Source organism: Aedes albopictus, chromosome 2 (assembly GCF_035046485.1).
Source record: "Aedes albopictus strain Foshan chromosome 2, AalbF5, whole genome shotgun sequence".
NCBI classification, from domain to species: domain Eukaryota; kingdom Metazoa; phylum Arthropoda; class Insecta; order Diptera; family Culicidae; genus Aedes; species Aedes albopictus.
In genome coordinates this window covers 337,029,647-337,053,351 of record NC_085137.1, presented here as the reverse complement: position 1 = coordinate 337,053,351, position 23,705 = coordinate 337,029,647, and the positions used below count along the sequence as shown (strand labels likewise).

Below are 23,705 nucleotides of genomic sequence, written 5' to 3'. Positions count from 1 at the left end.
GAATGGCGATGGGTTCCAACAAGGCTTAACGCTGCCGACGATGGAACGAAGTGGGATGGAACACCGGATCTTACGTCAGAAAGCAGATGGTTCACCGGTCCAGATTTCCTATGGTTTCCAGAAACAAAATGGCCGGAAACTCCTTGTCTACGATCGCCGGTAACTACAGAGCTCCGTCCACACTTAATGGTTCATCGAACGGGACCGTGCGATTCATTCATTCCCGTAGGGGACTTCTCCAACTGGAAACGGCTACGGAACGTGATGGCGTTTGTGCTCCGTTATATTTCCAACTTGCAACTGAAAGCGAAACGGCGGCAGAGCTACCTCGGACCGCTGACGATGATGGAGCTTAGAAAATCTGAGGACTTTCTGTTTCGTCTCGCACAACAAGAAGGTTTTCCCGACGAAATAACTATCTTGCAGCAAGCACGCTCAACTGCATCTGTGAAATCTCTTCCAAAATCCAGTTCACTCTACCGCCTTACTCCATGTTTGGATGAACAGGGAGTTCTGAGGATGCGGAGCCGCATTGGCGGCTGCCAGTTTGTCGGTGATGACACCAAACAACCGATTATTCTGCCCCGTGATCACCACATCACCATGCTCGTGATTATGCACTATCACCAGAGATACCATCATTGTAATCACGAAACCGTGGTCAATGAACTAAGGCAAAAGTTCCACATTCCCCGCATTCGAGTTGCCTTCAACAAGACCCGCAAAAGTTGTCAGCGTTGCAAGAACGAGAATGCGGTTCCCCAACCTCCTATCATGGCGGACCTTCCAGCAGCGAGACTTGCAGCATTTACGCGTCCCTTTACATATGTAGGGATAGACTACTTTGGTCCCATGGATGTAGTCATCGGAAGGCGGACGGAGAAGCGCTGGGGAATGCTGATAACGTGCTTGACCATCCGTGCTATCCATATTGAGTTGGTCCATTCCCTCAACACTAATGTCGTTTTCGGTTTTGAACCTGGGTCAGAGCTGACCCTGACTCTGAATAAACGAACGAAAACCGATCCGGGGTCGAGTCAGTGTGATAGTGTGAGTGCAAGCATGCCAGCTGTCAAAACAAATGAGATTTTTCTGTTTACAAACAGCTTCATTTTATCGTGAGAAAACTCCGTTTCAATTTGTTGTAATCGACGTTTTTCGTGGTAAAATTGAAAAAAAAGGATAATGGCAGAGATTGACTTGCAAAACTACCAGCTCGTGCTGGATGAAACCGGAAAAGTGATTCATGAGGGTGGAATCGTGTCGCTGAAATGCATTGAAGGTAAGCGATTTTATTTCAAACCGATTTTGCTGTACATGCAATTCTTGCTGATTGGAAACTTTAACATCCGCTGTTGATTTTGTATGAATTTTCATCGTTTTTATTATTTCAGATTTTTATTTATTTTTATTATAGAGATTTTAAACCTAAATTCATTGGCCTTTAAATTATTTCAGATGACTCCATCATCAAAGTGCATTTTATGCAAGTGGCAGATTATTTTGGGCTCCAGGTTTCGGAAGATTCTTTGAATGCCGTTCCGAATAATTGCCGGAACGATGAAGTCGATGCTCCTCCGCCCTCTGCTTCACCGAGGACGGTCGTAACCTGGACCGATCAACAAACGAATTTTATGCTTGCTACGTACCGGAAGTACATGGACAAAATTGGTCCATTACAGCCATTGAAAAACAAAAAGCAGCTCTGGTCGAAAATCAGCGACGAAATGCTGCAAGAACTGGGAGCTGAGTTTTCCCCGGCGCAGGTGGAAAACAGATTCAAAAATGTTCTTAAGCGAACAAAGATCGCTAAGAAGAACAACAAAACTTCTGGGTGTACACTGATGCGGACGCCATTTGATTCGGAAATGGCACAAATCGCCGCCATGGACGACTCCATCGAACCGGAAATCCTTATGACACCAACCCAAATCAAAAGAAAAGCTCCAACCACCATTTCGCCTGTCGACACTGTTCCGAGGAAGCGTAGACTTCTAATTCGAGAGCACGAAGATCAGGAGCCCCAACCTTCAACTTCCACCGGCCAACCATCTTCGGAAAACCCGCCGTCGACAACGGAAAACGTTGATGATCCCGATCATGTATCCTCGCCTCTGCAGTTGGAGAGACGCCGGAGTGCAAAGAGCATTCAGGCGGGCTTTTTGGATGCCTACCTTCTGGAGTGCGAGAATCGCCAGATTCGCGAAGAGAATCGACAAAAGAGACATGTGGAGAAAATGGAAAAGCTTGAGAAAATTGCGAATATTCTCGAAACGATGGCGAATAACATGGCTTCCCGTTGAGTTATGATGTAAAATGTTCTATCAAATAAATACATTTGTTATTTTGCAAAAAACACAGCTTTTCTCGTTCTCGTTTTTGAAGATATTTCACAAGTCTCACAAATCGAATTCTTCTTAGGTATGTTCTACAAAGGTTATTGTGAGCCTAAATAATCGTTTTCAGGAAATATAAATAGCGAGAACTGAATCATTCATTTTTAAATTGTTGCAGTAATTCGTTGTAAATAAACTTTCCTAATAAGAATCACAAATAACAGTTGAATAACCAATTTAATTTTAAGAGATTTTGAGAACCGTCATGTGGATGATTTTTTTTTTGGGTTAATGAAGGTGTATATAACCTTCTCGAATTTACTTTGCTTGCCCTTGTTACTTGCCCAATGTTACTTGGGAATACTAAAATAATTTTTCGAAAACTAAATTCGCTGCTATTTAGAATTAAATAAAAAGACGGAAAGTTGCTTGACTTTTATCGGCTCAAATTGGATTAGTTTCTCTTTCAAAAAAATACAAGTTTTGGTAAGTTTTCAAAAATCACTTAACAAATCTGCTACATTCTAAAGGACATGAAAGAACGCCAGAAAAACACAGTGAACAGTTTAATTCTTTTAACGATGAGTGCCTATTTTCTCAATATGATCTGATTTCTTTCATAGGCGTATACTTTTTATTCTTTTGTGCGTCAACATAATATTGAGCAAAATACAATCATGTTTCCAGTATCTGTAACATCATTGAAGACTATCTGCAATGTTGTCTCTCTTTATTTCTCCAAGTCTTCGGAGAGCTGAACTTCGTACATCTGGGTCGTTAGGTTGCACAGGATTCCTGGATTGATTCACACTGCTTTCCTGCTGTGTAATATCGTCGTCAATCTCAAAGTAGTCATTCATGCTTATGCAAATGTTGTGCAATACGCAACATGCCATGACGAACTTGCACATTCTCTCCACAGTGAAAAAGTCCAGCCGCATCAATTGTCGAAATCGAGTTTTCAGTAAACTGAAGGCATTTTCTATTTTAACTCGAGTCTGAGCGTGGTTCAAGTTGTACTTTCGCTTTTTTCGAGTCAGTCGTCCATCATCCCTGTACGGTGTCAACAAATATTCGCGAAGAGGATATGCGGCATCACCTAGCAGGTGGAATCTTCCGTTGCATATTTGTGGTAAATCGTCGCTAAGTGGTGATAGGGAAAAAATTCTCGAATCGTGTATTTTGCTGGGTGATCCTACACAAACATCCAGAAACTTTTTCTCTGCATCACACACGCCTTGAAGAGTTATGGATACCATATCATGTCTATTGATATAAGTTGACCGAATCTTATTTGCAGGTTTTCGAATTGATACGTAAGATCCATCAATGCAACCAATGACATTCGATAATTTGGAAATCTGGAAAGATAGAAAAATATCACTCTAATGAACCATCGTTAATTGAAATTAGTTGAAAAATTAAAAAGCAACAGTAATCTCTGCAATTTGTTTATCCCCTCCTTACTAAACATTTTTAGGTAAACTAAGTACTTTTTTACGGAACGTTTAATGGCTGCCTTGTCGAAAGTTATTTTCATTAGCTAACATAATTATTTTTGGATAAAAAATAGTCCAGGTCATTTAATTTTCAGTCAACATCTTGATTACAATGTGGATTTATATCAGGCCAAACATTTCAATAGGTCCTATCTGTATTTGAGAGGCTCTCTTTGTTCACTTTCTCTTTCAATTATGGCAATGTAATGGTACACTTTTCAACTATTTTTGCAGTACAAATCAAAAGACGATTGTTTTGACCATCGTTCAATGCAAGGAGACAATCATAATATAAATAAACAGCTGAGATATTAACGAAAGAGAGGAAAACCAAAGAAAGCCTCTTTTCTGCAGATAGGACCTTTAGACATGTTTGGCCTGATATGCGCTCACTAATTTGGAGAAGGATAATTTATTGGATTCATATACTACATTCATATGTTTCATTGCATACCTTTTCAAATCCTGCTGCCAAACGTTCTTTGCCTTCGTCAGTATCCGGAAAATGTATATACTGTTTGGAGATATCGTAAAAGAAGTCCAACACATCATTCAAATGACTGAAAAATGTTGATTCAGCCATGTTGAATAAATTGCACACTTCCCTGTATGAATCTTTATTTGCGCTGAACCTAAAAAAAAAATATTAAAATAAAATGAATATTTGTATACAATCCAGAACATACCACAGAAAAGCTAATATTTGCGTTTTCGGAGGAATTCCTTTCCTTCCTCTTCCATCATTAATGCAGCCAAAAGATGATGATTCGTACTTGTTGATCAGATAATCTGCGGTGCTCCTGTTCATTCTAAACTGGTCACGAAACTGCAATTGAAATATAATAATCAAATAGTTGAAAAAAAAAATGAATAATGTGCATTATGTAATAGATTTTAATTAGATATTCATATTATTTATTACCCAAGAAACCAGTAAGCATTTAGAAAAGCATTCCATCAGCATTATTGTAACCTTTACTACAATGCGATTTCGATATTGCGGGCCAAATCGTCAACAAAAATAATCGAAATCAATCAAAAAAGGAAATCAAGTTCGTTGGTTATATTATGTAATAGATTTTAGAAAATTATTGTAATATCATTGGGTAAATCCAACTGCATACTACTTGTTTCAAAAGAGGAACTAGTGATAAATAATCAAGGAGCTATTGATTTACAACTATTTTTTTTGTTGATTTCGAAAAAAAATATTAATTTGCAATAACTTTTGTTCAAGCACTTTTTTCGGAAACGATTTCGTGGCAGAGAAATAGCCGTTCAAAGTCTTGGGAAGGAAAGGGTTAAATCGATTTTAAATGATGAAAAGTTATGATACAAAAAAAAAATCGGAAGAAAGTTTTGAAAAAAAACAAGGATTTATTTGGGAATTTCTTGAAGGATTTTTTCGGAAAGCCCTTCAGGGATGAACTTGGAAAATAATGCAGATTCCTCCAGGGATTACTGCAGTAATTTGATCAGGAATTCCTCCAGGAATTCCTACAGGGATTTTTCCAGAAATTCCGTTAGGGATGCCTCCAGGAATTATTTAAGGGATTTTTGCGGGGATTACTGCAGTAATTAATCCAGGTGAAAATTAAGGCATTCCTTAGGGGGCTTCTGCAAGGACTTCTGCAGGGGTTCCTCCAGGGATTGCCATAAATGGTTTCTTCAGAAATTCTTCGAGGAATTCCTTCAAGCATTTCTCCAGGTGTTTCTTAGGAATTGGGCACCTACATTTCAAAAGGGCGTAACTGCTTTCAGGGCGAATTGTTTCATATATTCCTCCAGATATTCCTCAAAGGATTCCTACAGGAATTTCTCCAGGAATTTCTTCTAGGATTACACCATTAATTCCTTCATGGATTCCTCAACTTATTCCTACAAGGAATTGTAGGGATTCCAACAAGAATTCTTCCGGGGACTCCTTCAGGAATGCCAACACGGATTCTTCAGGAATGTCTTCAAATATTCGTCCGGGGATTACTCCAGGGATTGCTTCAGGAATTCCATAAGGGATTCCTCCTGGAATTCCTTCAGGAACTCCACTACTTATTCCTTCAGAAATTCCGCCCCTTATTCCTTCAGGGATTCCTACAGGATTTTTATTCAGGAATTCTCCTGGGAATTCATGTCCAACCTTCAGGAATGTCGACATGAATTCTATCAGGAATGTCTTCAAATATTTCTCCAAGGGATTCCTCCAAGGATTCGACCAGAATTTCCTCCAAGAGTTCCTCTAGAACTTCTTGCAGGTATTCGTGCAGAAAACATTTCGGAGAATCCTCCAGAAACCTTTTTTTAGAAATTTCTCTCGGAATTCTATCAGGGATTCATTCACAGATTGCTTAAAGAATACGAAATTATTACAGGGATTCCGCCAGGGATTATTTCTTCAGGAAATTTCTGGAGTAATCAGAGGAAACCCTGGATAAATCTCTGTAGGGATCCCTGGAAGAAACCTTTGAGAAATACCAAGAGTAATCTTTTTTAAGGAATCTGTAGAGGAATTCATTAAATAATCCTTAAGAATTCTTGAAGGAATCCCAGGAGGTATCCATGGAAGAACCCCTGAAGGAATTTCTGAAACAATTTCTAGAAGAATCCCTGGAGGAACCTTCGAAAGAAGGGATACCTGAAGGAATTCCTGGACGATTCCCTGGAGGAATTCCTGGAGGAATCCCTGGATTAATTCCTGAAGGATTCCCTGAAGGAATTCCTGGAGGAATCTTTGAAGAACATCCTGGTGATATCCCTAAAAGAATTCTTAGAGAAGTCCCTGGTGAAATAATTGAAGATATTTCTGAAGAATCCATGTCGACATTCCTGAAGGAGTCTCCGGAAAAAATCCTGGAGGAATCTGCAGACGAATCTCTGGAGTAATGTGTTGAGGAATCTCTGGAGAAATCCCTGCAATAATCCCTGAAGGAATTCTTGGAGGAATGCTTGAATGAGTTCCTGTGAGAATCCCTGGATGAATTCTTGGAGGAATCCCTGATGGAATTCCTGTTGGAATTTTTGAAGAAATTCATGAATGAACTCCTGAAGGAATTCCTGGAGGAATTCTCAAATGAACTCCTGGAGGAATCCCTGAATGAATTTCTGAGGAATCTTTGAATGAATTCCTGGAGGAATCCCTGAATAAATTCCTGGAGGAATCCCCGAAGCAAATCCTGGAGCAAACCCTGGCGAAATAATTGAAGACATTTCTGAAGAATCCATGTCGACATTCCTGAAGGAGTCTCCGGAAAAATTCCTGGAGGAATCTCCAGAGGAATCCCTGGAGTAATTGGTTGAGGAATCTCTGGAGAAATCCCTGAAGGAAATATTGGAGGAATGCCTGAATAAGTTCCTGTAGGAATCCCTGAATGAATTCTTGGATGAATCCCTGAAGGAATTCCTGTTGGAATTTTTCAAGAAATTCATGAATTAACTGCTGAAGGAATTCCTGGAAGAATCCTCAAATGAATTCCTGGAGGAATCCCAGAAGAAATTCCTGGAGGAATCCCTGAAGGAATTCCTGTTAGAATCTTTGAAGGGATTCATGAATGAACTCCTGGAAGAATCCCTGAATGAATTCCTGAGGAATCTCTGAATGAATTCCTGGAGGAATCCCTGAAGGAATTCCTGGAAGAATTCCTAAAGGGATTTCCGCTGAAATGCTGGAGGAATTCCTAGAGGAATTCCTGAAGGAATTTCTAGTGAAATCCGTGAAGGAATTTCTGGTGAAATCCCTGAAGGAGTTTCCGGTGAAATCCCTGAAGGAGTTTCTGGTGAAATCTCTGAAGGAATTTCTGCTGAAAACTCTGAAGGAATTTCTGGTGAAATCCCTGAAGAAATTTTTTGTGAAATCCCTCAAAAAAATTCTGGCGAAATCCCTGAAGGAATTTTTGGTAAAATCCCTTAAGGATTTCCTGGTAAAATCCCTGAAGGAATTTCTGGTAAAATCCCTAAAGGAATTCCTGGAGGAATCTTTTAAGAAATTCCTGGTGATATCCCTAAAGGAATTCCTGGAGAAATCTCTGAAGGAATTCCAGGAGGAATCCCTGGAGGAATCCCTGAATGAATTCCTGAGGAATGCCTGAATGAGTTGCTGGAGGAATCCTTAAAGGAATTCCTGGTGGAATCCCTGAATGAATTCGTGGAGAAATCCCTAAAGAAATTCCTAGAGGAACGCCTGGAGGAATCCCTGGTGAAATGCTGGAGGAATTCCTGAAGAAATTTCTGGTGAAATCCCTGAAGGAATTCCTGTTGGAATTTTTGAAGGAATTCCTGGAGGAATCCTTAAATGAATTCCTGGAGGAATCCCTGAAGGAATTTCTGTTGGAATCTTTGAAGGAAATCATGAATGAACTCCTGGAGGAATCCCTGAATGAATTCCTGAGGAATCTCTGAATGAATTCCTGGAGGAAACCCTGAATGAATTCCTGGAGGAATCCCTGAATGAATCCCTAATCTGAAGGAATTCCTGGAGGAATCTCTGAATGAATTCCTGGAGGATTCCCTGGAGGAAGTCCTGGAGAATTCCCTGGAGGAATTCCTGGAGGAATCCCTGAAGGAATTCCTGGAGGAATCTCTGAAGAAATTCCTGGTGATATCCCTTAAAAAATTCCTGGAGAAATCCCTGAAGGAATTCCTGGAGCAATCTCTGAAGAATTCTCTGGCGGAATAATTGAAGATAGATATTTCTGAAGAATCCATGTCGACATTCCTGAAGGAGTCTCCGGAAAAATCCTGGAGGAATCTCCAGACGAATCCCTGGAGTAATGTGTTGAGGAATCTCTGGACAAATCCCCGAAGGAATAATTGTAGGAATGCCTGAATGAGTTCCTGTAGGAATCCCTGAATGAATTTCTGCAAGAATCCCTGTTAGAATCTGAAGGAATTCATGAATGAACTCCTGGAGGAATCCCTGAATTAATTCCTGAGAAATCTCTGAATGAATTCCTGGAGGAATCCCAAAATTAATTCCTGGAGGAATCCCTGAAGGAATTCCTGGAGCAATCCCTGGCGAAATAATTGAAGACATTTCTGAAGAATCCATGTCGACATTCCTGAAGGAGTCTCCGGAAAAATTCCTGGAGGAATCTCTGGAGTAATTTGTTGAGGAATCTCTGGAGAAATCCCTTAAGGAATTATTGGAGGAATGCCTGAATGAAATCCTGTAGGAATCCCTGAATGAATTCCTGGAGGAATCTCTGAAGGAATTCCTGGTATAATCACTGAAGGAATTCCTGAAGGAAATTCTTAAGAAATTCCTGGTGATATCCCTGAAGGAATTCCTGGAGAAATCTCTGAAGAAATCCCTGGAGGAATCCCTGAATGAATTCCTGAGGAATCTCTGAATGAATTCCTGCAGGAATCCCTAAATGAATTCCTGAAGAAATCCCTAAAGGAATTCCTGGAGGAACGCCTGGAGGAATCCCTGAAGGAATTTCTGGTGAAATGCTGGAGGAATTCCTGAAGGAATTACTGGTGAAATCTTTGAAGGAATTTCTGGTGAAATCCCTGAAGGAATTTGTAGTGAAATCTCTGAAGGAATTTCTGGTGAAATCCCTGAAAGGATTACTAGTGAAATCCCTGAAGGAATTCCTAGAGGAATCTCTGAAGAAATTCCTGTATCTCTGAAGGGATTCCTGGTGAAATCCCTGAAGGAATTTCTGGTGAAATTCCTGAAGGAATTTCTGGTAAAATGCTGGAGGAATTCGTGACGGAATTTCTGGTGAAATCCCTAAAGGAATTTTTGGTGAAATCCCTGAAGGAATACCTGGAGCAATCCTTGAAGAACTCCCTGGCGAAATAATTGAAGACATTTCTGAAGAATCCATGTCGACATTCCTGAAAGAGTCTCCGGAAAAATTCCTGGAGGAATCTCCAGAGGAACCCCTGGAGTAATCTGTTGAGGAATCTCTGGAGAAATCCCTGAAATAATCCCTGAAAGAATTATTGGAGGAATGCCTGAATGAGTTTCTGGAGGAATCCCTGAAGGAATTCCTTGAGGAATCTCTGACGGGATTCTTCGAGGAATCCCTGATGGAATTCCTGGATGGAATCTCTTCTAGAGTATTCTCTAAGAACAATTCCAATACGAAAACCTGCAGAAAGTCCAAAACAAATTGTTGACGGATTTTCTAGAGGAATTCCTGGCGAAATCCTTAAAAAATTCCTAGAATAAAAAATCTTTGGAAATTTTTTTGGAAGAATTTCTAGAATAATCCCTGGAGTAATCTCTGAAAGAGTCCCTGGAGAAATATTTGAGGGCATTCCTAAAGAATCCATGTCGTCATTCCTGAAGGAGTCCCCGGAAGAATTCATGGAGAAATACCGGAGGAATTCCTGTACGAATCCCTGGAAGAATAAGTGGATAAATCTATGAAGGAATCAATGTAGAAATCCTAGGAGAAATTTGTTTATAAAACCCTTGGTTATCCCTGGAGAAATCCCTGCAGAAGTACCTGGAGAAATTCTTGAGGAATATCTGGAGTAATCCTTTTATATCTCTGGAGAAATGCATGAAATAACCCCTTAGAAATCCCTGGAGGAATCCTTGAAGGAACCCCTGAAGGAATTCCTGGTAGTACTCTAGAGGAATCCTTGGTAGAATCCCTGGAGGAATCGCTGAAAAAATCTCTGGAGAAATCCCCTAAGGATTCCCTGAAGTAACCCCTGGATAAATTACTGCAGTAATCCCCAGAAAAATCCATGAAGAAGTTCCTTGAGGAACCTCTGGAGGGATCCCTAAAATAATCCCTGGAGGAATCCCTGAAAAAAATCCTGGAAAAATCCCTAAAGGAGTTCCTGTCGATATAGGAATTCCGGTAGGAAGATTCACAATATGGACCGTTCATTACCCACGTAAACTTTTCGGCGGGAGGGGTGGGGGGATTTTGCCAAAGTCTACGCTTCATTCAAATTTTCTAATATTTGTATGGACAAAGTCTACGAGGGGGGAAATTGCCAAAATTTGATCAACGTGGTTTATGAACATCCCCATGAGAAATTCTGGGGTTATCTTCCGCGGAATCCATGAAGACATCCCCGGAAGAATTCTTGTAGGAATCCCTGGAGATTCCTTTGAGGAATTCATGAAAAATTTAATGGAGGAACAGGGAGATTTACACTTCCTTTTCTAATCGGGAAATCCGCATTTTTCCGTTCCTAACCGTCGCTAACCGAGCAGCAGTTAGAAGCGGTTAACAACGGTTAGCAACGGATAAATGCGGATTTTTCCGGTAGGCATAGGAAATGCCATTCCCCTTGTGGAGGAATCCTTTGATGAATCTCTGGATAAATACCTGGAGGAATACCCGGAGGATTTCCTATAGGATTAACCCGGAGGATTGTCTATAGAAATACCCGGAGGGCTTTCTGGAGGAATTCCAGAAGTATTACAGTTTTACAAATTAAAGAAGTTTATTGATTTCAAATTACCTCAGTTAAAGCAGGTAATGCCCAAAATAGGCCCCCTGTCCAAATCGTACCAGACCCTATTGCTAGGTGCATTTGCCTGATTTTTCTCGATGCATTTCCAAATTACGATAAAACAGAAACTCGGTCTACAACTACTTCACGAAAGATATTAACATCGAGCTCTCGTCTCTTAGGAATATGTATTATTGCGTTTCCACTATCGGCACTATTCAATATACAAGATCCTTCAAGTACACTATTCACTGTTCATCCAGGAATAGCTCAAGTTTTCTCAATCAAGATTATTACTCATCATGTATTCACCAGTCGATACGCAATGATGAATATTCTGTGGGATTACGACAAAACGCGACGATGTTTGCGCACCTCTTTAGTATAACAATCAACCGGCATGATTTAACAATTTCACAACTGCGGAAAGAGGCCGCTTTGGTGGGTATCTAGTTCACTTTAGTATGAAAAGTCTTTACCTGTTTATCGTTGTACCTATCGATGACATCCTCAACGAAATTGGCCACTCTCACTTTCTTCTCCTGGGGGCAACTCGATGGAAAAAAGACGTTGAAGAACATTTCGGAGTCCGAATCCTCCGAGTCATCCGATGAGCTTGACAGGCAATCTATTATTTCCATCTTCTGAAAAAATAGTAATAGTTAAACAATGAAAAAATATTAATTAAAATCACTCTTACCTCCAATGATTTGACGATTTTCCTGCTCTCGTGTTTACACTGGAATCCAAAACAAACAGCTGATGATGACAGTTCAATTTTGCATATGTGTGAGTGGATCCAGGTTGGATCGCAAGAAATCGGCAGAGCGAACCTCGCTCTGTTTGGGTCGGATCTGGGGCGGATCCAGATCCGACTCGATTGAATAAACGAACGTTTTGACAGCAGTTAGGGCGGATCCAGGGCGAAACTAGGTTCGCTCTGGGAAAAACCGAAAACGACATAACTCATGCATAATGGGTCTACGAAATTTCATCTCGCGTAGGGGCACCCCGAGAAAGATCTACAGCGATCGCGGGACGAATTTTGTCGGTACCAATCGAGAATTGAGCGAAGCCATCCCGCATAGAAAAATACAGTTTGCATTAAGGTCCAAACAGTATGTCTCTTTTATCTGTCACTGTTACTGTATCACGAACAGGTGCTTTTCTGTTGAAAACTATGAAACTCCGGCATTCGATCATAAAGAACGGTCTACGTAACCCATACCAAGCTGTAACAATATGTCATATTGTGTAGAAATTGTCAAAACATATAGCGATGGAAGCTTGTGAAACATGGTGGCAAACTGGAATGACCATTTGTCAAATGGTTTGTGATTATATTTGCGCAACACACTCATACATGGGTATTACACTGTATGCCACTTAAACTCAACAGTTTGCCAAATAGTTGCACACATTGGTGTATGTACCAATCAAACGCCGCAGTTTGCAGTTTTGTAGAAAAAACGAAAAAAAAATTCTGTTATCCACCTGAGTGAAAACAAACGAAAAACTGAAACGGATCGCTTCGCGGTAAGCAATTTGAAATAACTGGAGAAAGAAAATGGTAAGTTTTGAATGATAATTCTATTTTGCTTTTTTGGTGCTTTATCTCATACATGAATATTGTTTTACAGAATTCACGATCTTGAATTCAAAGGAATTCAATATCATCCTGCCCGAAATTGCAACTGCAGAATGTTTCGCACAATCCAGGAGAAGCGAAGGATTCGTCCTGATGCCGGTGGAATTGTGTCTCTTTCCATTAGCAATCCGCTGCCAACCAGGAATGTTCACAGCTTTAATCGCCGTATGTGCTGCCGGGCGTACGATAAGATGCGTCGCGAGTCGGAGAACTTCAGCAGTCATCACTGCTCTCGGAATGACCCGGATGCGCTGGATATGATGCGAGGATGTCTTTGCATGAAGGTAAATCGTCTTGTTCATCCACAATATAAATATGATGGCAAATATGTACTGTATAATAAATAAATCATTAGTAAACGCATAACCGCCTTTTTATTTTTAAATGGTTCAAATGCACTAGACCCATATATTATTTGCTTAAAAAAACATGGAAAACCTTAAATTAATAGTAACACATATAGTGTGCGTTTTTTCTGCAGATTTATTGTTAAATTGTTCTCTAACCATTTGACATGCAGTGAGTTGTCTTAAAAACTGGATAATACATTGACTGTTTTCTTTACTGTATTGCGAAAAATTTGTTCGAGAAAACGAGCGATTTTTTACGGTAACCTATCTTAACCGCCTATTCCACATACTGTAATTTGGCGGCTTACCATTTGTCAAACTGGCAAATCTGTACATGGAATGGTTATCTTACTGTTATCTCAAATAGTCTGAGAATTGGTTAAATAATAATTGTTTATGGTCATCTACAGTATGAAAAACGTTCAATTTACAGTTCGTGATTATGCGGGATAGCAGCAATCAACCACTCGGCGATGACGGAGTTCGTAAGCCCCGAGACGGAATGGATCTTCAACCCCCCTGCAGCGCCTCATATGGGCGGCTGCTGGGAAAGATTGGTGCGAACGGTTAAGGCCAACCTGAAGGCGATGGGTCCTGCCCACGGTTGCAAAAATTCCGAAGCTTCCAACGAACGTGAGTTTTTGTTTTTGTCTTTTCACCACAACGCTTCTGACGTTCAAGCCCCTGTCCTTCACGGAGGCAATTGAAAAGAGAATAAAAATTCTCTCTTCGCTCACACCGGGGAGACGGTATGGTTCAAAAGCAGAATTTTTCCTGTGACCGGCACTCAAACGACAAAAATTCACCACGTTTGTTTATGGGCGATTCGCATTCATGCGGCCGGTGTTGAAATGAAGCATCCATCAGCGCAGAGCGTGTGTTGATGATGGTGCAGTCATTACCTCCACAATGTAGTTGAATTTTTCTGCGTTCACTTTCAAGTATCTTACAGCGGAGCTGAAAATGAATGTCAAAAGCATTCAGTTCAGCAGAAATTCATTCAATTGAATGAGATTTTTTCAACCCTGGTCCTGCCTCTACGCTTACGGACGAAGTGCTGAGGAACACACTTACGGAGATAGAGAACGTCATCAACGCTAGACCGTTAACACATGTTCCAATCGACAGTGACTCGGCTCCAGCACTGACCCCGAATCATTTTATACTTGGGTCATCAAATGGGACTAAGCCTCTGTCAACACTAGACGACAATGCCCTTACATTACAACGGAACTACCAAACATCTCAGATTCTCGCCAACCAATTCTGGAGGAGATGGGTGAGTGACTACCTTCCAGAAATATCCAGGCGGACAAAATGGTTCGCACACACGAAGCCGATCTCCATCGGCGATATAGTGGTCGTCGTAGATCCAAGACTTCCTAGAAACTGCTGGCCGAAAGGGAGAATCATCCAGGCCAACACAGGACGTGATGGGTGCATCCGGTCCGCAACGGTTCAAACCGCTAACGAAGTGTACGAAAGGCCGGTAACAAAGCTAGCAGTCCTAGACGTTCATAGCGGAACCTTGTAAGCCAACCGGAAGTTGGCGTACCCGGGGGAGTGTTGTCAGCGCGCAATTCCACTGGACTGGCAACGCTTATCCATATACTACCACACGAATAAACAGCACTACCTTCGATAGTAGGTAGACACAGCGAACTGTCAGGGAGATGCGGGAAGATGATAAGGCATAATTGATGAAATGTTATTGCTATTGCGGCCTAAACGAACACACTATTTTTGCTAAAATTTGTTTCTCTAAAAACTACATGAAATGTTAGTGAATTCTTAATCTAGTGTTAGTCAAAGTTAAAACCTTAATACCTATCATTCGTTAGTACGGTAAGAGTGAACTATTATGAATTGAACATGCAAATTTCTTACTTGGTTCTTACTTACTAAATTAGCTTAACCTACACGAGCCACTCCCGATTGATTACGGATTAAATTGATCCCTAATTACACGAATAATTAGTTGGTGAGTAACTACTGCAGATTTAATTATATGTACAATTAAATTAGGCATGCTGTGAACAAGATTGATCTGTAAAATCCATAAAACACCTTTAGGTATCCCATGCAACATTTACCGTCAGAGCATCAATTGCCGTCTGACTCCGAGCGAATAGTAAACGTGAGTAGAAGTCTTGTATACTTATGTAAACATGGAAAAATTCAGTTAAATCGTATATTATATTTACCCAGGAATTTTATAATCCACCTTGGATTCGAATAAACGGATTATAAAAACGGAATCTGCTCTTTGTTGTATGGTGAGTCAACAGTGCCACTATAGCTCTCTGACGTGACTACCGAAGGTAAGTTTGTCGTCGATCAGCACACCCAAGAGGTTAGTGATAGTGCAAACGCCTACACTGATCACCGCTTAATGCTCTGACTTCCGGTTGTTCACAACCACCACCTCAGCACCTCAGTCTTGTGGTGTCGAAATGACATCATAGGGAAGAAGAGACGGATAAACGGGAAAACGTACGAAAACAACACCTCGCTGGGAGAAGTTTTTCATCGGCATCAGATTGGGGACAGTAAGCGGACGTCACCGAAGAATATTCTGGAAGGAAGAGGGTATAAAACCCAGCTCGACCAGGAAACATCTCTCTTGTTCTACCCCGGTCAGTTTAGAAGAAACATCGGTGCTAAAGTGTACTTTTGTCGTGAAGAGTTTGCCAAACCGTTCGTCTGCGTGGACCCACGTTCCCGAGGGCAGACATTACGGCCGCCAAGATCATCGCTGCGGGAAAATGTTCCGGCCAAGATTCCGGCAAGCTCGTGTCCGAAGATGCAGCCGAGATTCGACGGGTGTGAGTGCGAATGCCATCAGGAAGAAGATCCCCACACAGTGGCCCAGGGTGGAGCAGTTTCTACGAGAATCCGGGGGAGTACTGCTGCGAGGATGGTGAGCCAACGACGGAAAGATGCAGTTCGTTAGGAAACCGCGAGTGATCAGCCCAGAAGGGGACGAAAATTGAAGAAAGATACCGGTAGTGTAGAATTTGTAGGCAACGATGTGTGTAAGAGAATTAAATACGTAAAGTGAAACTACAGTCTTCTTATTTGGGACGTCCGTCGTATGCCAATGAAAGAACTCCCTTTTTGCCTTTCTCGTACACCAAGTGTACCGGAAAGGCTATATGTTCACTCCAAAAATGACTTTTTGATAGAAGGCCCGGAGGGTCAAGTCACATATACCAATCAACTCAGCTCGACGAATTGAGATGATGTCTGTGTGTGTGTATGTGTGTGTGTGTATGTGTGTATGTGTGTGCGTTTGTGTGTGTGTGGACAAAAAAACTCACATCACTTTTTGGCAGTAAACCTCAACCGATTTTAATGACCGATGGTTCATTCGACGGGGAATCTGGTCCCATTGTTTCCTATTGAAAATGGTTCGGATCGGTCCAGCCGTTCCGGAGATATGGCCATTTAGGTGTTCCGGAACGGTACCCCAGTAAGCGGCCAGATATGAAAATGCAACAAACCCATGCATGCGACACATTAAACCACGGCATTTTCGATAACCTGATGAGTGGTAAGCAGGAAAATTGTCTCTGACCATTTCTGAACCGGTAATGTTCCGGATCCGGTTCCGGACATCCCGCCGGAAGTGGCCAAATATAAAAGTGGAACAAACCCATGCATGCGACACATCAAACCTCGACATTTTCGATAATCTGATGAACGGTAAGCAGGTTAATAGTCTCAGACCATATCTGAACCGGTAGTGTTCCGGAACCGGTTCTGTGTGTCCCGCCGGAAGTGGCCAAATATAAAAATGAACCAAACTTATGCATGCGACACATCAAACCACGGCATTTTCGATAACCCGATGAGCGGTAAGCAGGAAAATTGTCTCAGACCATATCTGAACTGGTAGTGTTCCGGAACCGGTTCCGAAAGTCCCGCCGGAAGTGGCCAAATATAAAAGTGAATCAAACCCATGCATGCGACACATCGAACCACGGAATTTTCGATAATCTGATGAGCGGTAAGCAGGCAAATAGTTTCAGACTATATCTGAACCGGTAGTGTTCCGGAACCGGTTCTGTGTGTCCCGCCGGAAGAGGCCAAATATAAAAGTGATTCAAACTCATGCATGCGACACATCAAACCACGGCATTTTCGATAACCTGATGAACAATAAGCAGGAAAATAGTCTCAGACCTTATCTGAACCGGTAATGTTCCGGAACCGGATCCAAGTATCCTGCCGAAATGGTCAAACCCATACATGCGTCACATCAAAGAGCGGCTTTTTCGATGACCTAATGAACGGCCAGCAAATATTTCGGAATCGGTTTTGAGTGGCCGGAAGTGGCCATATGTAAAAGTGATCCAAATCCAGGCATGTGACACATCAAATCGTAGCTTTTACGATAACCTGATGAATGGTTAGCAAGAAAGTAGCCTTAGATCACATTAGAAACAACTGGTAGTGTTCCAAAACCGGTTCCGAGTGTCCCGCCGGAATTGTCATACCATGCATGCGACACATAATTTTGTAGCGTTTTGGTAACCCGATGAACAGTTAACAAGAAAATAGTGTCAGACCATATTTAGTACAACCGGTAGTTACTTGGAACCGGATCCGGGTAGTAAAATGTAAATTTTAACCTAACCCATGGATGTGGTGCCGTCAGTGGGGGTTTCAATGGGCCAAAATTGCATAGTCCTTCCTTTTATAAGTCGTTACAACAATATTTTAGCTCTAAATTAACTTGAAATTTCGTATACTCGTTCATTTAGGTATAACTCAGGACTAGTGTAGATATAAATGCTATAATTTTTTTTTGGCGATGTTGTAGCTTAATTAAAATTGGCCCAATGTAACCCCTTCTAGGGGGTGACATCCCAAGTAACCAAAAGTTCAGATAAAAGGGTACTTTATAAGCTAAGCAGCTTGTTCGAGGTCGCTCATTAGCCTTCTAAGCAGCTTCATTTTTAAGTAATTTTGGAACTGGAAAGTTCACATATGCACGCTGGATAGCCTTCTAAGCAGCTTCTGACAGAACTTTGTCAAAATTCATGCAGAAACAAAAATGTGTTTCAGAATTATATCCTGTTGGTGGGGGTTTGTGATTCACGTCTGGAAATTGCTACTGATAATTATATTTTCACATATGACGCTGCTATGTAGATTTGAACTGGATCCTCCTGCGTGATAGCCTGCCGACTTACCGCTGCGCTGCTGAAGACACTTAACAAAGTCAAGCTACCTTCACTAGTGTACAAATGTGCAAAACTAGATGCCGACAGAAAATCGATTCTAGTCAGACTTTACCTGCTGTCCACTCAATCGCAGCTGTAGTACTGCGGTAGAGCGTAGGGCTCTCACGCAGCGACTGTCGGTTCGATTCCGGTGGGCGGCAATTTTTTTTTGATCAAGCCTAGTATTCATTAATTTGATATATTCATATTTGTTTTTTATTCGTGTACGCTTAAACAATTGTTTTCTGTAAAAGAAATAAATTTATTCTTCATTGAAACACAACGCTACTAAACTGAACTTCTATGAACTTGAAAGTTCCGACAAAGTTCCGACATAGCATCTTAAGCAGCTTTAAAGTTCCGCGAAGTTCAGATAAAGTTCCGAATGGAACTTTCTGGCTGCTTAAGAGGCTAACAATTAGCCTTGTCGGAACTTGTGACCGAAGTTCCAGCAAGGCTCATCGTTAGCCTCTTAAGCAGCCAGAAAGTTCCGTTTGGAACTTTATCTGAACTTCGCGGAACTTGAAAGTGCATTTTGTCATGGGAAGTGGAACTTTTGGTTACTTGGGATTGGTCCAAACATTAAAAATCAACCAAAATTGTTCAATTTCACAAAATATTGATGGCCTATCAAAAATATTGAATATATTGATACTTACGCACAACTGATTAGTGTTAAATCCGTTTAAAATAGCTTCACAGACAAATAAACGTAGAAATTGAACCACATTGATTGTCATCCATCAACGATACAATAGAAATCATCCGTTGTCACTTAAATATATTCAACTAGCATCCTCAATAAATGATAGAAGTATTCTTCATCAAATGCTAAAATTATTTAAATACGTAAGCTTGTGCGTGCCTTTGGATTTTGACTAAATCTTACAATAATCTCTGATTTTTTTCACAGAATTGGGCATAAAATTCTATGAACGCTCGCTTACAGGTGTTTTAATTCAAATTTGTAGGGTTCTCAAGCCTATTTCCTTGCAACTGCATGGCCCAGTCACCCCCAAAAAGCTGGATTTGCATATTGATAAATTTTCTGTACAAAATAGCAAACAAAACCAATACAACTTATATTACTTTTCAGAATAAGTGCTCAATACACCCTGGAATCAGCAACGCATTACATACCGGCACGGATGGGAACACTCACTTGACATACAGATACATTCACTTGATATTATCTAAGCTCAGAAGCATGCTATAAAAAACAATGTATGGAGCACTTTTACCTTGTAGTTTTATCTGAAAGTTTGACGAACAGTGTAAGGGTCGCACACGCTTAGCAAATCTTCGACAAAGCTGCGAAAGCGACTCTCCACGTGGAGAGTTGCCTTCATAGCTCTGTCGCGGCTTTATTATGCATGTGCGACCCTCACATTATTCGGCAAACTTTTAGATAAAATTATAAGCTAAAAGTGCTCCATACACTATTTTTTGATAGCATGCTTTTGAGCAGAGATAATATCAAGTGAGTATAACTCTTTGCAAGTGAGTGTTCCCATCCCTGCATACCGGGTGTTCTTCTGTTTTCTAAAGGATATTTTAAAACAACGATTTTGTGTAGTATGTCTAACAATAAAATTCACATCACTGTTTCTTAATTAAAAAATTAACTAAAGATCACTTTTTTTTCTATACCAGATGGTTGACGCAAGTTATATCTATCATATCCTACCTACTTTTGATAATCACTTAGGTAAATGTTAGTTTTTTGAACGAAACATCTTTCTTGATTTTTGGCCCAAAGTTACCCCCAGGCCTAATGTCGCCTTTACTGACGGTACATCAAATCACGACTTATCGACAATCCGATGCACAATTAAAAAATAGGGCCAGACCACATTAGATACTTCTCGGCACTATTGCGGGTTCGGGTGTGCCTTCGAAAGCGGTTAAACAGTAAATTTGAATCTAACCCATACATGCGATATGTATATCAAATCGCGGCGATTAGGTATAGGTGAAGAATTAGCAATAAACTAATCTCAGACCATATCTGGGACAACCGGTAGTGTCATGGAATCAGTTCCGGGTATCCCACCGGAAGTTACCAAATATAAAAATGAACCAAACCGATACCATACGACACATCAGATCGCAGATTTTTTGATAACCTAATGAACGGTTAGCAAGAAAATAGCCTTAGATCACATATACTAACTGTTGTGTATCAAAACTAACGTTCAAGTGATAAATCATATCGTGGCTTTGTTTGATGGCCTGATAAACGTTGGGTATGAACAGTGACGAATAAGTCTAAGTTCTCATAAATGATGACCTGAAAATCTAGAATGACGCTTCAAAATTTTGCGGCTGCATGACACTTGTTTGGTTTGAATTTTGGATCGTTGCACAATGATAAAAATAGGTATAAAACGCGAATAAATTCAATATCTCTGCTCGGAGTGGATGGATTCAGATGAATTTTTGACACATACTGCAAAAATCTATACAGTTTCAGATAAGGGGGTGTCATTCGCCGCACGATGCTGGAAATCGGTGTATCGGGCCCGTTTTACCCCACTATTTCTCGTTTTCATCTATTTGGAAAAATCCTGAAGTGCAAAATAAATGATTTATTTAATTTGTGTTTGTATAAGAACTTCCGTAGTATCGAATGGAGCTGGTTTGGCTCACCGCACGGCCTTAAAAATTGAATTATCTTCAAATAACTCCGATATCCCCTATTTTTAAAACTTTCACATGCATCTCTGCCAGGAGTGGAACGCAATCGATAAGAGTAAGACCAACCTTATGTCAAATTGTCGATACTATGCAAGTTTTTGCACAAATACGAGTTAAATGAGTCATTTATTTTGCACGCCAGTCGGGAATAGATGAGGATTTTCTCAAAAAGGTGAGAGAAAGAGAGCGTGGGGTAAAACGAGCTTAATACACTGATTTCCAGCATCGTGCGGCAAATGACACCCCCCTTATCTGAAACTATAGAGATTTTTGCACTTTGTGTCAGAAATTCATTCGAATCCATCCACTCCGAGCAGAGATATCGAATTTATTCGCATTTTATACCTATTTTTCCCACTTTGCGTATCGGATGTCATGCTAGTATAAAATGTATCCATATTAAGTGGATTAAGCAGTTTTCATTTTGTATTTATGTCAATGTCATCTACATGTCGCTTAAGTTTTGTCGAAAGGATATTTTAAAGCACGAGAAAGGCACCATCACCGCTAGGTGGATTAATTCGGGTTTTTAAATGTAACAATAGCTTTGGTCCTCAAGTTCCTACCTCATGCTTCCACGGGTCAAGCGATGACAAAGACCGCCAGCTATGAGTTGTGTGTTTAGCTGGTAGTGTAGCCTGGGCACTGTTGTCCTTCTGAATTTAGCTAGATTGAGGAGGTACGATCCGTCTGTTCATCAAGGAGGTGCGGCTCAAACAGCGTCTGTTCTGGCATCCAGCGGCTGAGTAAGAAACGCTGCACCACGCTCAGCTAGATCCAAGGTGGTAGCCCCATCAGCGTGGTCGTCCCAATGTTGGTTGGGACGTTAAACAGAACTGGCACGATGGTCCTCCGGCGAGACAGGAGTGTTGGCGTAGTCCCAATAAGCCACCCGTAAAAATCCCCATTGCGAATAACATAGGAGAAAATACGACTAGATACAATCGGCAAAGACCCACGCGACGAAATAAGGACTACGATTGGAAACTTGGAGCATGGAATTGCAAGTCACTTGGTTTCGCAGGATGTGACAGGATAATCTACTACGAACTACATCCCCGCAACTTCGACATCGTGGCGGTGCAGGAACTTTGTTGGACTGGACACCCGCATAGAAAAATACAGTTTGCATTAAGGTCCAAACAGTATGTCTCTTTTATCTGTCACTGTTACTGTATCACGAACAGGTGCTTTTCTGTTGAAAACTATGAAACTCCGGCATTCGATCATAAAGAACGGTCTACGTAACCCATACCAAGCTGTAACAATATGTCATATTGTGTAGAAATTGTCAAAACATATAGCGATGGAAGCTTGTGAAACATGGTGGCAAACTGGAATGACCATTTGTCAAATGGTTTGTGATTATATTTGCGCAACACACTCATACATGGGTATTACACTGTATGCCACTTAAACTCAACAGTTTGCCAAATAGTTGCACACATTGGTGTATGTACCAATCAAACGCCGCAGTTTGCAGTTTTGTAGAAAAAACGAAAAAAAAATTCTGTTATCCACCTGAGTGAAAACAAACGAAAAACTGAAACGGATCGCTTCGCGGTAAGCAATTTGAAATAACTGGAGAAAGAAAATGGTAAGTTTTGAATGATAATTCTATTTTGCTTTTTTGGTGCTTTATCTCATACATGAATATTGTTTTACAGAATTCACGATCTTGAATTCAAAGGAATTCAATATCATCCTGCCCGAAATTGCAACTGCAGAATGTTTCGCACAATCCAGGAGAAGCGAAGGATTCGTCCTGATGCCGGTGGAATTGTGTCTCTTTCCATTAGCAATCCGCTGCCAACCAGGAATGTTCACAGCTTTAATCGCCGTATGTGCTGCCGGGCGTACGATAAGATGCGTCGCGAGTCGGAGAACTTCAGCAGTCATCACTGCTCTCGGAATGACCCGGATGCGCTGGATATGATGCGAGGATGTCTTTGCATGAAGGTAAATCGTCTTGTTCATCCACAATATAAATATGATGGCAAATATGTACTGTATAATAAATAAATCATTAGTAAACGCATAACCGCCTTTTTATTTTTAAATGGTTCAAATGCACTAGACCCATATATTATTTGCTTAAAAAAACATGGAAAACCTTAAATTAATAGTAACACATATAGTGTGCGTTTTTTCTGCAGATTTATTGTTAAATTGTTCTCTAACCATTTGACATGCAGTGAGTTGTCTTAAAAACTGGATAATACATTGACTGTTTTCTTTACTGTATTGCGAAAAATTTGTTCGAGAAAACGAGCGATTTTTTATGGTAACCTATCTTAACCGCCTATTCCACATACTGTAATTTGGCGGCTTACCATTTGTCAAACTGGCAAATCTGTACATGGAATGGTTATCTTACTGTTATCTCAAATAGTCTGAGAATTGGTTAAATAATAATTGTTTATGGTCATCTACAGTATGAAAAACGTTCAATTTACAGTTCGTGATTATGCGGGAGAAAGTGTGGAGAAGCGGGCATCGAGCGGCTACCTTCTACCAAAGCTGTGGCA

At 40.8% G+C, this 23,705-nt stretch overlaps 1 protein-coding gene and 1 long non-coding RNA gene across 2 annotated transcripts; one reads left to right on the top strand and one right to left on the bottom strand.

Annotated features, from left to right (window-relative positions):
• Nucleotides 1-3,030: 3,030 nt before the first annotated feature.
• Nucleotides 3,031-12,209, bottom strand: LOC115258698 (putative nuclease HARBI1). Its single transcript, XM_029859038.2, has 5 exons — nt 11,955-12,209; nt 11,734-11,898; nt 4,522-4,661; nt 4,290-4,467; nt 3,031-3,697 (listed from the first exon to the last, which is right to left on the bottom strand). Exons 2-5 carry the CDS (start codon nt 11,893-11,895, stop codon nt 3,035-3,037), a joined length of 1,143 nt encoding a protein of 380 aa, XP_029714898.2. The 5' UTR covers nt 11,896-11,898; nt 11,955-12,209; the 3' UTR covers nt 3,031-3,034.
• A 2,077-nt stretch (nt 12,210-14,286) lies between these two features.
• On the top strand, nt 14,287-15,539 carry LOC115267510 (uncharacterized). The gene is made up of 3 exons (XR_003897830.2): nt 14,287-15,233; nt 15,326-15,389; nt 15,461-15,539. It is a non-coding gene; the product is annotated as an uncharacterized LOC115267510 (long non-coding RNA).
• Nucleotides 15,540-23,705: the final 8,166 nt, after the last annotated feature.